The sequence below is a fragment of the Hyla sarda genome, chromosome 1 (assembly GCF_029499605.1).
Source record: "Hyla sarda isolate aHylSar1 chromosome 1, aHylSar1.hap1, whole genome shotgun sequence".
In the NCBI taxonomy this organism is placed as follows: domain Eukaryota; kingdom Metazoa; phylum Chordata; class Amphibia; order Anura; family Hylidae; genus Hyla; species Hyla sarda.
Window position 1 is genome coordinate 598,783,010 of NC_079189.1, and position 13,193 is coordinate 598,796,202.

Below are 13,193 nucleotides of genomic sequence, written 5' to 3' on the forward strand. Positions count from 1 at the left end.
CATCCCTCTATCCTCCATCCATCATCCATCTATCCTCCATTCATCATCCCTCTATCCTCCATCCATCATTCTATTATCCTCCATCCATTATCCCTCTATCCTCCATCCATCATCCCTCTATCCTCCATCCATCATCTCTCTATCCTGCATCCTTCATCCCTCTATAACCATCCATCATCCCTCTATCCTCTACCCATTATCCTCCAACCATCATCCCTCTATACTTCATCCCTCTATCCTCCATCAATTATTCCTCTATCCTCCATCCATCATCCCTCTATCCTCCATCCCTCTATCCTTCATCCATTATCCTCCATCCATCATCCCTCTATTCTCCATCCATCATCCCTCTATCATCCCTCCATTATCCTCCAGCCATGATCCCTCTATCCTCCATCCATCATCCCTCTATCCTCCATCCATTATTCTCAATGCATCATCCCTCTATCCTCCATCCATCATCCCACTATCCTCCATCAATGATTCCTCTATCCTCCATCCATCATTCTTCTTTCCTCCATCCATCATCCCTCTATTCTCCATCCATCATCCCTCTATTCTCCATCCATCATCCCTCTATCCTCCATCCATCATCCCTCTATCCTCCATCAATGATTCCTCTATCCTCCATCCATCATTCTTCTATCCTCCATCCATCATCCCTCTATTCTCCATCCATCATCCCTCTATCCTCCATCCATCATCCCTCTATTCTCCATCCATCATGCCTCTATCCTCCATCCATTATTCTCCATCCATCATCCCTCTATTCTCCATCCATCATCCCTCTATCCTGCATCTATCCTCCCCATTCCACATTCATTGTCCCCATCCCTCTTCCATCGTCTCCTATAGTGAGTCTGTTAACTCACAATTATTTCAATTACCATAAAACATGTACACCTTGCTGCACTTGCTATACAGATCATACAAGAAGAGTATGTGCTTATATGGAAGGTTTGTAAAATAGTTTGTAAAATAAAAAAATAAAAATATAGCAGAATGAACCAATTATTTCTCTTCTACAGACTGACATGTAATAAATAGGATTAAAATTACTTCCATGACACATAATAATAAGACTTCCCTTGTATAATAATGAAACATTCCCTTTAATAGTAATAAGACGTTCCTTTTATAATAATGACTGATTGCAGGACGCTGGGGCTTTTAAGGAGACTCTCACTGTCTGGATTTTGTTTGCAGGTGACTCATCGGAAGAGATTGACTTGTCTGTGGTTTATCAAGCGTCAGCTAATGGCGATGTCAACACACTGACGGCGATCATCCGTGAAGACCCTTCAATCCTAGAATACTGTGACAATGAAGGTAGGTGAGCCGGGGTCATCGTGTGGGGGAGGTGCACAATCCTTCCGATTGATAGAGTCATCACCTCAGACACACAGGTACGTAGTGCGGTAGATCCTATATTCTAGAATTTTCTGGCGTCCGGGATAAATGAGCATTTTTATAGCAATGAACAAACTTCACGAGTAAAATGTCGCCCGGTGCTGATACGCAGTGATGTTTACCGCTGTCCTGCTGATATCCTGGTAGATTTTCATCTTTACCAAAATAAGTCACCTACATGGGGTAAGTTAAAACTACAGGGGGTCCTTTATACAGGGGGCAAGATAACTACAGGGGGTCCTTTATACAGGGGGCAAGATAACTACAGGGGGTCCTTTATACAGGGGGCAAGATAACTACAGGGGGTCCTTTATACAGGGGGCAAGATAACTACAGGGGGTCCTTTTATATAGGGGGCAAGATAACTACAGGGGGTCCTTTATACAGGGGGCAAGATAACTACAGGGGGTCCTTTATATAGGGGGCAAGATAACTACAGGGGGTCCTTTATACAGGGGGCAAGATAACTACAGGGGGTCCTTTATACAGGGGGTCCTTTATACAGGGGGCAAGATAACTACAGGGGGTCCTTTATACAGGGGGCAAGATAACTACAGGGGGTCCTTTTATATAGGGGGCAAGATAACTACAGGGGGTCCTTTATATAGGGGGCAAGATAACTACAGGGGGTCCTTTATACAGGGGGCAAGATAACTACAGGGGGTCCTTTATACAGGGGGCAAGATAACTACAGGGGGTCCTTTATACAGGGGGCAAGATAACTACAGGGGGTCCTTTATACAGGGGGCAAGATAACTACAGGGGGTCCTTTATACAGGGGGCAAGATAACTACAGGGGGTCCTTTATACAGGGGGCAAGATAACTACAGGGGGTCCTTTATACAGGGGGCAAGATAACTACAGGGGGTCCTTTATATAGGGGGGCAAGATAACTACAGGGGGCAAGATAACTACTGGGGGTCATTATTTACAGGGGGCAAGATAACTACAGGGGGTCCTTTATACAGGGGGTCCTTTATACAGGGGGCAAGATAACTACAGGGGGTCCTTTATATAGGGGGCAAGATAACTACAGGGGGTCCTTTATATAGGGGGTCCTTTATACAGGGGGCAAGATAACTACAGGGGGTTCTTTATATAGGGGGCAAGATAACTACAGGGGGTCCTTTATACAGGGGGCAAGATAACTACAGGGGTCCTTTATACAGGGGGCAAGATAACTACAGGGGGTCCGAAATACAGGGGGCAAGATAACTACAGGGGGTCCGAAATACAGGAAGCAAATTAAATATAGGGGCCCTATACATGGGGCAAGCTAACTACAGGGGGGGGGGCTATAAACACAGGTCAGCTTACTACAGGGGGTCCTATACGGGGGGGGGAGCTAATTACAGGGCAGCACTATACAGGGGAGAAGCAAACTACAGGGGTGGCTATATACAGTGGGGTCCTACATACAGAGGGTCAACTACTTACAGGGGGATCCTCCATTCAGGGGCAAACTACTTACAGAGTAGTCGTACAAACAGGAGGCAAATTACCTACAGGGCAATCCTAAATCTGAGGGGCAATCTACCTACAGGTGGTCCTACATACAGGTGGCAAACTACCTACAGGGGGCAACTGAATAAGGTTCGTTGTGCTCCACAGTAAAAAATAATCTTTGTTGTGCCCTGTTCTACACTGTTCTGTAGCAATATTGTAAATAACCATTCTACATATATCTTATCAGACTATGACACTAGATGTCTGTGCAGTGTCACTGCAGGGTCCTCAGATTTATATTCAGCTCTTATATATCACAGGACGCGGGGACCTCTGCAGTATAAATGGGACATTGCCGGAGACCACAGATATATCCCGTACATGGAGCCCTTGTGGCCTGTTGTGTCAATCGCTGCCTCAGGGTCGGGTTTTCCTTCTCTAGGTTACCAATACCTGGTGTATCCTATTGGTAATCTACTGCAACATTCTAATATACAGTGATCCCTCAACTTACAATAGTCTCAACATACAATGGTCTTTTCTGGACCATTGTAACTATAAACCAGACTTATCATATAATGTACAGACAGTCCAGATCTGTAAAACGTGTCAATGGCAGGAAGAACCGACCAATCGGAATGGACATTCACTGGTAGAACCCCTGTATTACTGAAGTGCATGCACTGACTGGTGTCTGGTAGCGCCCCCTACAGTACAGGGAGGTATTACATGTTCTGTACTACTCTTTACCTGTATTACTGAAGTGCACGCCCTGACTGGTGTCTGGTAGCGCCCCCTACAGTACAGGGAGGTGTTACATGTTCTGTATTACTCTTTACCTGTATTACTGAAGTGTATGCACTGACTGGTGTCTGGTAGCGCCCCCTACAGTACAGGGAGGTATTACATGTTCTGTACTACTCTTTACCTGTATTACTGAAGTGTATGCACTGATTGATGTCTGGTAGCGCCCCCTACAGTACAGGGAGGTATTACATGTTCTGTACTACTCTTTACCTGTATTACTAAAGTGTATGCACTGACTGGTGTCTGGTAGCGCCCCCTACAGTACAGGGAGGTATTACATGTTCTGTACTACTCTTTACCTGTATTACTGAAGTGCACGCCCTGACTGGTGTCTGGTAGCGCCCCCTACAGTACAGGGAGGTGTTACATGTTCTGTATTACTCTTTACCTGTATTACTGAAGTGTATGCACTGACTGGTGTCTGGTAGCGCCCCCTACAGTACAGGGAGGTATTACATGTTCTGTACTACTCTTTACCTGCATTACTGAAGTGTATGCACTGATTGATGTCTGGTAGCGCCCCCTACAGTACAGGGAGGTATTACATGTTCTGTACTACTCTTTACCTGTATTACTGAAGTGTATGCACTGATTGATGTCTGGTAGCGCCCCCTACAGTACAGGGAGGTATTACTTGTTCTGTACTACTCTTTACCTGTATTACTAAAGTGTATGCACTGACTGGTGTCTGGTAGCGCCCCCTACAGTACAGGGAGGTATTACATGTTCTGTACTACTCTTTACCTGTATTACTGAAGTGTATGCACTGACTGGTGTCTGGTAGCGCCCCCTACAGTACAGGGAAGTATTACATGTTCTGTACTCTTAACCTGTATTACTGAAGTGTATGCACTGACTGGTGTCTGGTAGCGCCCCCTACAGTACAGGGAGGTATTACATGTTCTCTACAGTACTACTCTTTACCTGTATCACTCAAGTGTATACACTGACTGGTGTCTGGTAGCGCCCCCTCCATGTTACTTTTTTAGGACAATGTGTGTACTGTACAGAACCCTGAAGAAGCTCCTGTCCTCTATATACATAGTGATTACAGCTCCTAGCAGATCTTTATTACTTTTATATGTAAGGATTTGCTTTATCTATATTAGTTATTTACTTATTTTTCTTTATTACTCACTTTTTCCTATTTTTGGATGACATTTTGGGGCTTCAGAACCAATTCCCAGGTATCCATTCTGGTCTCAACATACAATGGTTTCAACATACAATGGTTGTCCTGGAACCAGTTCATATTGTAACTGGAGGGACCACTGTAATTTGTGTTACAATTCTGCAGCATTTATGATTTCTGCTTGTCGTCAATGAATATGTATGGAAGTATGGAAACTGCAATACTCTGTGTTTTTATGATTCCTTAAAGTCGTACTCCCCTGGAAAAAAAATTTTTTAAACCACCTGGTACCAGAAAGTTAAACAGATTTGTAAATGACTTCTATTTAAAAATCTTAACCCTTCCAATACTTATCAGCTGCTGTATGTTCCAGAGGAAATTCTTTTCTTTTTGAATTTCCTTTCTGTCTGACCTCAGTGCTCTCTCCTGACACCTCTGTCCATTTTAGGAATTGTCCGGAAAAGGATAGGTTTGCTATGGGGATTTAGACAGTTCCTAAAATGGACAGAGGTGTCAGCAGAGAGCACTGTGGTCAGACAGAAAGGAAATTCAAAAAGAAAAGAACTTCCTCTGGAACATACAGAAGCTGATAAGTACTGGAAGGGTTGACATTTTTTAATAGAAGTCATTTACAAATCTGTTTAACTTTCTGGCACCAGTTGATTAAAAAAAAAAAAAAAAAAAAAAAAAAAGTTTTCCAGTGAAGTACCCCTTTAAATACTGTTTAATATTTCCCCAGGGTGCACGCCTTTGATGCATGCTGTGTCCGGACGCCAGGTTGATACCGTGAAACTACTGCTGAAAATGGGAGCTAATATCAATACACAAGATGCCTGCGGAAGAACAAGCCTGTCCTTAGCAACGTATCTGGTAAGGAAATGTGTATAGTCAAGGCTGTATACCAGTGTTTCCCAACCAGGGTGCCTCCAGCTGTTGCAAAATTACAACTCCCAGCATGCCCGGACAGCCTTCGGCTGTCCGGGCATGCTGGGAGTTGTAGTTTTGCAACAACTGGAGGCACCCTGGTTGAGAAACACTGCTGTATACAATTGTCTCCAATGAGAGCAGGACTACCTATGTACAGTGTATCAGGCTGTTCAGCTCACAGAGCATTGTCTAAACTGGATATAATTGTCTCCACTTCTCAGCTGAGAGCAGGACTAGCTATGTACAATGTATCAGTCTGGAGTCCAGGCTGTTTAGCTCACAGAGCATTGTCTAGACTGGATACAATTGTATCACTTCTCAGCTGAGAGCAGGACTAGCTATGTACAATGTATCAGTCTGGAGTCCAGGCTGTTTAGCTCACAGAGCATTGTCTAGACTGGATACAATTGTTTCCACTTCTCAGCTGAGGGCAGGACTAGCTATGTACAATGTATCAGTCTGGAGTCCAGGATGTTTAGCTCACAGAGCATTGTCTAGACTGGATACAATTGTATCACTTCTTAGCTGAGAGCAGGACTAGTTATGTACAATGTATCAGTCTGAAGTCCAGGATGTTTAGCTCACAGAGTATTGTCTAGACTGGATACAATTGTATATACTTCTCAGCTGAGAGCAGGACTAGCTATGTACAGTGTATCAGTCTGGAGTCCAGGCTGTTTAGCTCGCAGAGCATTGTCTAGACTAGATACAATTGGCTCCACTTCTCAGCTGAGAGCAGGACTAGCTATGTACAATGTATCAGTCTGGAGTCCAGGCTGTTTAGCTCGCAGAGCATTGTCTAGACTGGATACAAATGTAACACTTCTCAGCTGAGAGCAGGATTAGCTATGTAAAATGTATCAGTCTGGGGTCCAGGCTGTTTAGCTCACAGAGCATTGTCTAGACTGGATACAATTGTATATACTTCTCAGCTGAGAGCAGGACTAGCTATATATAATGTATCAGTCTGGAGTCCAGGCTATTTAGCTCACAGAGCATTGTCTAGACTGGATACAATTGTCTCCACTTCTCAGCTGAGAGCAGGACTAGCTATGTACAATGTATCAGTCTGGAGTCCAGGATGTTTAGCTCACAGAGCATTGTCTAGACTGGATACAATTGTCTCCACTTCTCAGCTGAGAGCAGGACTAGCTATGTACAATGTATCAGTCTGGAGTCCAGGATGTTTAGCTCACAGAGCATTGTCTAGACTGGATACAATTGTCTCCACTTCTCAGCTGAGAGCAGGACTAGCTATGTACAATGTATCAGTCTTGACGCCAGCTGCTGTATACTGATGGGCACTATTCTGTATATGATAAAGTTACCTAGATACCTGGCGAGAACAAAGGAGGCAGAGGAAGCTCAATAATCCATGTCTGCTTCCCGTACACCACGATATATAAAGCAGATAACAGCCTGTCACTAGGAGACAACATGAGGGAATATTAGTGGACTCTTCCACCCACCACACCATGCGCCCATGTACTGTACCACTGTTAGGGTGGGTTCACATCACGTTTTTCAAGTACGTTTCCCGTATACATTTTCATTATTGAAAACGTATGGAACCGTATTGAAAACCGTATACATAGACAAATAATAGAAAACCGTATGCACCCGGTTGCGTACTGTCTGCTTGCAATACGGTTTTCTCCCGTACTCAAAACCGTAGTTGACCACTGTTTTGTCTCCGGTTTAAAAACCGTACTGCAGCCGCATACGTTCTTTTTAACATGGACGTCAATGGGAAACGCACATGTATACGGTACCAAACGGGAAACCGTATACAGTTTTTACTTTGCACATGCGCATTTGCATCCTAAAGTCCCCACTCAAGACCCCTCCCATTAAAAATGGACATTATTTTCAAAAACGTATGGGTTTTTATTTTTTTTAAATAAAAACTGACAGAACTGTATGCACTTTTAAAAACAGTATACGGTTTAAAAACGCATATGGTTTACTTCTTCCCATACTGTTCCATCCGTTTTTTCGCCATACGGTTTTCTTTAGAAAAACGGATTGTAAACAGTATGGCAAAAACGTAGTGTGAACCCAGTCTCGCCTGGTTTAGTGGTCACACAGGACGTTGTAGTTTTGTTACAATAAAAGCAGTGTTTGCCAACCAGCGTGCCTCCAGCTGTTGCAATACTACAAATTCCAGCATGCCCGGCCAGCCAAAGGCTGTCACCCCATAGGTGAGTTTGGGCCCTATATAAACCATGGCCCCCGACCACAGCTCAACCTGTACAGCCCTAAAGGGGGCCCCAAGCTCCATAACTGCAGACTTGATGGGGGAGATTTATCAAAATCTGTCTAGAGCAGTGGTCTCCAACCTGCGGACCTCCAGATGTTGCAAAACTACAACTCCCAGCATGCCCGGACAGCCAACGGCTGTCCGGGTATGCTGGAAGTTGTAGTTTTGCAACATCTGGCGATCCGCAGGTTGAAGACCACCGGTCTAGAGGAAAAGTTGCTGAGTTACCCATAGCAACCAATCAGATTGTTACTTTCATTTTTGAAAAGGCCTGTGAAAAATGAAAGAAGCGATCTGATTGGTTGCTATGGGCAACTCAGCCACTTTTCCTCTGGACGGGGTTTTAATAAATCTCCCCCGATGTCTTCCGCTTTCAGGGCTGGCTGGAGGGCTGTGTGAGTCTGCTCAGGAATGGAGCCAAGCAGAACATCCCGGATAAAAATGGCCGACTTCCTCTCCACGCCGCCACTGCAGAGGCTGATGTCAGGTAAGTCCCTCGGGGGGGAATTTGTGATGCATCCAGACACCAGGTCAGTACAGGGTGAGCTGGGGACAAATGTCTAAGCCACAACTCACATGAGTGTACTCCAACACAGCACATCTAATAGTGGGTGTGCTCCCCTCCCTGGCAGCTGGGGGGCGTCCTGACACTGTTTTTGTCTCCTTGTTCTGCAGACTTTTATCTGTTCTACTGCAGCAGTCAACTCTGAGTGAGATCAACCACCAGGACAATGAGGTGAGTGATGGGGACACCCCAACATTTAGAAGTGAGGGATTTTTGTGGATTTTGTACAGTACAATGTAAGCAAATTGCATTCCACAGCACTAGAGATGAGCGAACTTACAGTAAATTCAATTCGTCACGAACTTCTCGGCTCAGCGGTTGCTGACTTTTCCTGCAAAAATTAGTAAAGCTTTCCGGTGCTCCCGTGGGCTGGAAAAGGTGGATACAGTCCTAGGAGACTCTTTCTTAGGACTGTATCCCCCTTTTCCAGCCCATCGGAGCACCGGAAAGCTGAACTAATTTATGCAGGAAAAGTCAGCAACCGCCGAGCTGAGAAGTTTGTGACAAATTGAATTTACTGTAAGTTCACTCATCTCTAATCAGCACCCTAAAGATTGCATTCTTCTCAATTTTTTTTGCTTTGTTCTTTACAAGGGATCTATGGGCATATTTGTAAAATTATATCCCATATACCATGAGTAAACGTGGCCTGTAACCCAGGGACGGACACAGACAGCAGAGGACCCCTGTGTAAAGAATGTGCCTGACCCCAACCCCCCCCCCCGATATGCTGCAGCTCATTCAAGCCCCCCCCCCCCACATTTGGTAGTGCAGTTTCCTCACTTTAGGTAGCATAGTCTCCCCACATTAGGTAGAAGATTCCCCACATTAGGTAGCATAGTTTCCCCACATTAGGTAGCATAGATTCCCCGCATTAGGTAGCATAGATTCCCCACATTAGGTAGCATAGTTTCCCCACATTAGGTAGCATAGTTTCCCCGCATTAGGTAGCATAGTTTCCCCACATTAGGTAGCATAGTTTCCCCACATTAGGTAGCATAGTTTCCCCACATTAGGTAGCATAGATTCCCCATATTAGGTAGCATAGTTTCCTCACAATAGGTAGCATAGTTTCTCCACATTAGTTAGCAGTTTCCCCACATTAGGTAGCATAGATTCCCCACATTGGGTAGCAGTTTCCCCACATTAGCTAGCATAGATTCCTCACATTAGGTAGCATAGATTCCCTACATTAGGTTGCAGTTTTCCCAGATTAGGTAGCAGTTTCCCCGCATTAGCTAGAATAGTTCCCCCCCCCCTTAGGTAGCATATATTCCCCACATTAGGTAACATAGATTCCTCCACATTAGGTAGCATAGTTTCCTCACATTAGGTGGCATAGTTTCCCCACATTAGGTAGCAGTTTCCCCACATTAGGTAGCAGTTTCCCCACATTAGGCAGCATAGATTCCCCACATTAGGTAGCATAGATTCCCCACATTAGGTAGCATAGATTCCCCACATTAGGTAGGCAGCAGTTTTGCCACATTAGGTAGCATAGATTCCCCAATTTGGTAGCATAGTTTCGCCACATTAGGTAGCAGTTTCTCCACATTAGGTAGCATAGCCCCCCCCCCAACACACAGAGACACACACAGACACACACACAAACGGACACACTTACCTGGCCTGCCCAGTGCTTCTCCTCTCTGGTGGCGGCCTGACGAGTGATGTCACTGAAGTCCTCCTGCACGGGTCTGCGGAGGTACGTCACTTGCACCACATCCCTCGTCAGACCCAGGTTGGCTGGCAGGCTCCGTGTTTAAAGCGGCCGCTGGACAATTATGTGCCGCGGCCACTTTAGAACAGTGAGCTGCGACGGCGCAGCGACGCTGCTCACGTGCGCGTCGTGTGAGGGGGCCCGCCGCTCTTTCAAAGGGCGGTGGGCCCCCTCATACGCTGGGCCCCTATGTAGCTGAACCGACTGAATCACATGACTTTGTTAGCCTTGGGAGCCGCCGCCTGGCACTGATCACTAAAGTAGAGTTAACTGTCCACCTGTAACCCGAGCCTTTTTCAGTAGAAGTTTTACCTATGTTTTATTATTTAGCACATAATTGTTTTGTTTTTACGGCCCAAGTGCATAACTTTTTATTTATCCATGTTAAACTTCATTGAAACAATAGCTGTCATTATAGAATTTTTAAACATAAGGAATAAGGGTCTGTTTAGCACGGTACTTATTTCTTGCAAAACCCCGATATGGATGCTGTCTGGGCCGGTGATTTGTGTATTTTTGTGTTACTAAGGCGGCACCACACTTTTTCATGGTATAAAAAGGTGAGATTTGCAGTAGAATTTACTCTGTTCCCTCTCTTGTTATCCGAAATTGGATTTTCCTTTGTAAATACAGTAATGAAGAAGTCATTTAGTAGATTGGCCTTTTCCTCATCCTCCTTCACCATTACACCCAGATTATTTCTTAGAGGCCAACATTTTCAGTTTAAAAGTTTTTATTATTTATGTATGTAGGTGAAGAATATTTTGAGGTTCTTTTTACTATTTTACGATTGAGTCAGACATCACAACATCATGTGGAAGTATTCCATGGTCTCACTGCTCTTACAGTAAAGAATATGTCTGTGATGATGGTGAAACCTTCTTTCCACTAGATCTAGAGGATGCCCCTTGTCATGGTTACTGGCCTAGGTATAAAAAGATCACTAAAAAGATCTCTGTACTGTCCATTCATATATTTGTGCATTGTGATCAAATCGCCCCTAAGATGTATTTTCTCCAAACTAAATAACCCCAAGCTTAATAATCGGCCCGGTGATTTGTGTTTTTTTGTGTTGCTAAGGCGGCACCACACTTTTCATGGTTTAAAAAGGTGAGATTTGCACTAGAATTTGCTTTGTTCCCTCTCTTGTTATCTGACATCGGATTTTCCTTTGTAAATACAGTAGTGAAGAAGTCATTTAGTAGATTGGCCTTTTCCTCATCCTCCTTCACCATTACACCCAGATTGTTTCTTAGGGGCCAACATTTTCAGTTTTAAATTTCTTATTATTTATGTAGGTGAAGAATATTTTGTGGTTCTTTTTTACTTTCTATGGCTTCTTTACAGATTTTATTTGTCTTCTTATAATTTTTTTATGTTTTCCCCCTAACTTCTTGTCTTAGTGGTCTAAACGCTTTCATCTTATTGATCTCACAATGTAGTAACATAGTAACATAGTTTGTAAGTCCATCGAGTCCATCGAGTTCAACCTAGAACCCTACTGTGTTGATCCAGAGGAAGGCAAAAAAAAAAAAAAAAACATGAGGCTGATTAGAATTTCCGCATGACAGAGAAAAATTCCTTCCCGACCCCAATATGGCATCACAATAAATCCCTGGGTCAACGTTTTGTCCCCATAGATCTATTATCCATAACCTGTAATATTATTACTCTCCAGAAAAATTCAGAGCCCTTGAACTTGTTTATTGAGTCAGACATCACAACATCATGTGGCAGTGTTGCATAGTCTCACTGCTCTTACAGTAAAGAATCTGTCTGTGATGATGGTGAAACCTTCATTCCTCTAGACGTTGAGGATGCCCCCTTCTCATGGTTACCGGCCTAGGTATAAAAAGATCACTAGAAAGATCTCTGTACTGTCCATTCATATATTTGTACGTTCTGACCAATTTACCCCTCCCCCTAGAGGCAGAGTAGAGAAGAAAAGTGGAAAGGCTGTTTAAGAAAGGTGCCACTGAAAAATGCAACTAATCCCAGCAAAAATAAAAATAAAAAAGCAGAAAAAAGGGTTAAAGGAATGTTATTCAAATTATAAACAAATGAAATAAAATAAAAAAAATAACAGGAGTAACACACTTTCAGTCCTCTAGGGGGCTCTCCAAAAAAGTTTTATCATATATTACTGTTCCTTTTGTTTCCTTCTATGCAGATTAAAACAGATGACATCACTTATAAATACAGTGGAGGAAACCATTACTGACCCCTGCTGATCTTGTACATTTGCCCATTGACAAAGCAGTGATCAGTCTATAATGTTAATGGTCGGTAGAGAGAAACAATAACAACAAAAAGATATTTTATGAGATATATTTCTAAGTTAGGAATTGATTTGCATTTTACCCAGTGAAATAAGTATTTGACCCCTCTGAAAAACATGACTTAGTACTTGGTGACCACCGCTGGGGACCCCCATAATCTCGGCTGTGACACCCCAGACATCCGGTGCACAGAGCCAACTTCACTCCGTGCCAGATGACTGGCGATGTGGGGCGGAGGCCATGCCCCCTCAATGCAAGTCTATGGGAGGGGGCCCGTCTCTGCACCCGATGCTCCACTTTGGGTAGGGGATAAGATGTCTAGGGGCGGAGAACCCCTTTAAGGTTTTAAGGCTGATGTTTGACAACTTGAACCTTCAGCTCCTTCACAGATTTTCTATGAAATGAAGGTCTGGAGACTGGCTAGGCCCCTCCAGGACATCCATTTACTTCTTCTTAAGTCACTCCTTTATCGCCTTGGCCGTGTTTTTTGGGTCATTGTCCTACTGGAACACCCATCCACCACCAATTTTCAATGCCCTGGCTATGAAAAGGAGGTGATCACCCAAGATTTACAGTACATGGCCCCATTCTTTATCTATTTCATGCTGTTAATTTGTCCTGTCCCTTTGCAGAAAAAACACCCCCAT

At 44.0% G+C, this 13,193-nt stretch overlaps 1 protein-coding gene across 3 annotated transcripts in view; it reads left to right on the top strand.

The window, feature by feature from the left end:
- Nucleotides 1-13,193, top strand: part of ANKRD55 (ankyrin repeat domain 55) — a 61,958-nt gene that overhangs the window by 26,413 nt on the left and 22,352 nt on the right. For all 3 annotated transcript variants that reach the window (XM_056547523.1, XM_056547531.1, XM_056547516.1), the window contains exons 2-5: nucleotides 1,207-1,329; nucleotides 5,535-5,665; nucleotides 8,360-8,469; nucleotides 8,658-8,718. In XM_056547523.1, coding sequence (XP_056403498.1) covers nucleotides 1,207-1,329; nucleotides 5,535-5,665; nucleotides 8,360-8,469; nucleotides 8,658-8,718 — 425 coding nt within the window. The remainder of the gene's footprint in view (nucleotides 1-1,206; nucleotides 1,330-5,534; nucleotides 5,666-8,359; nucleotides 8,470-8,657; nucleotides 8,719-13,193) is intronic.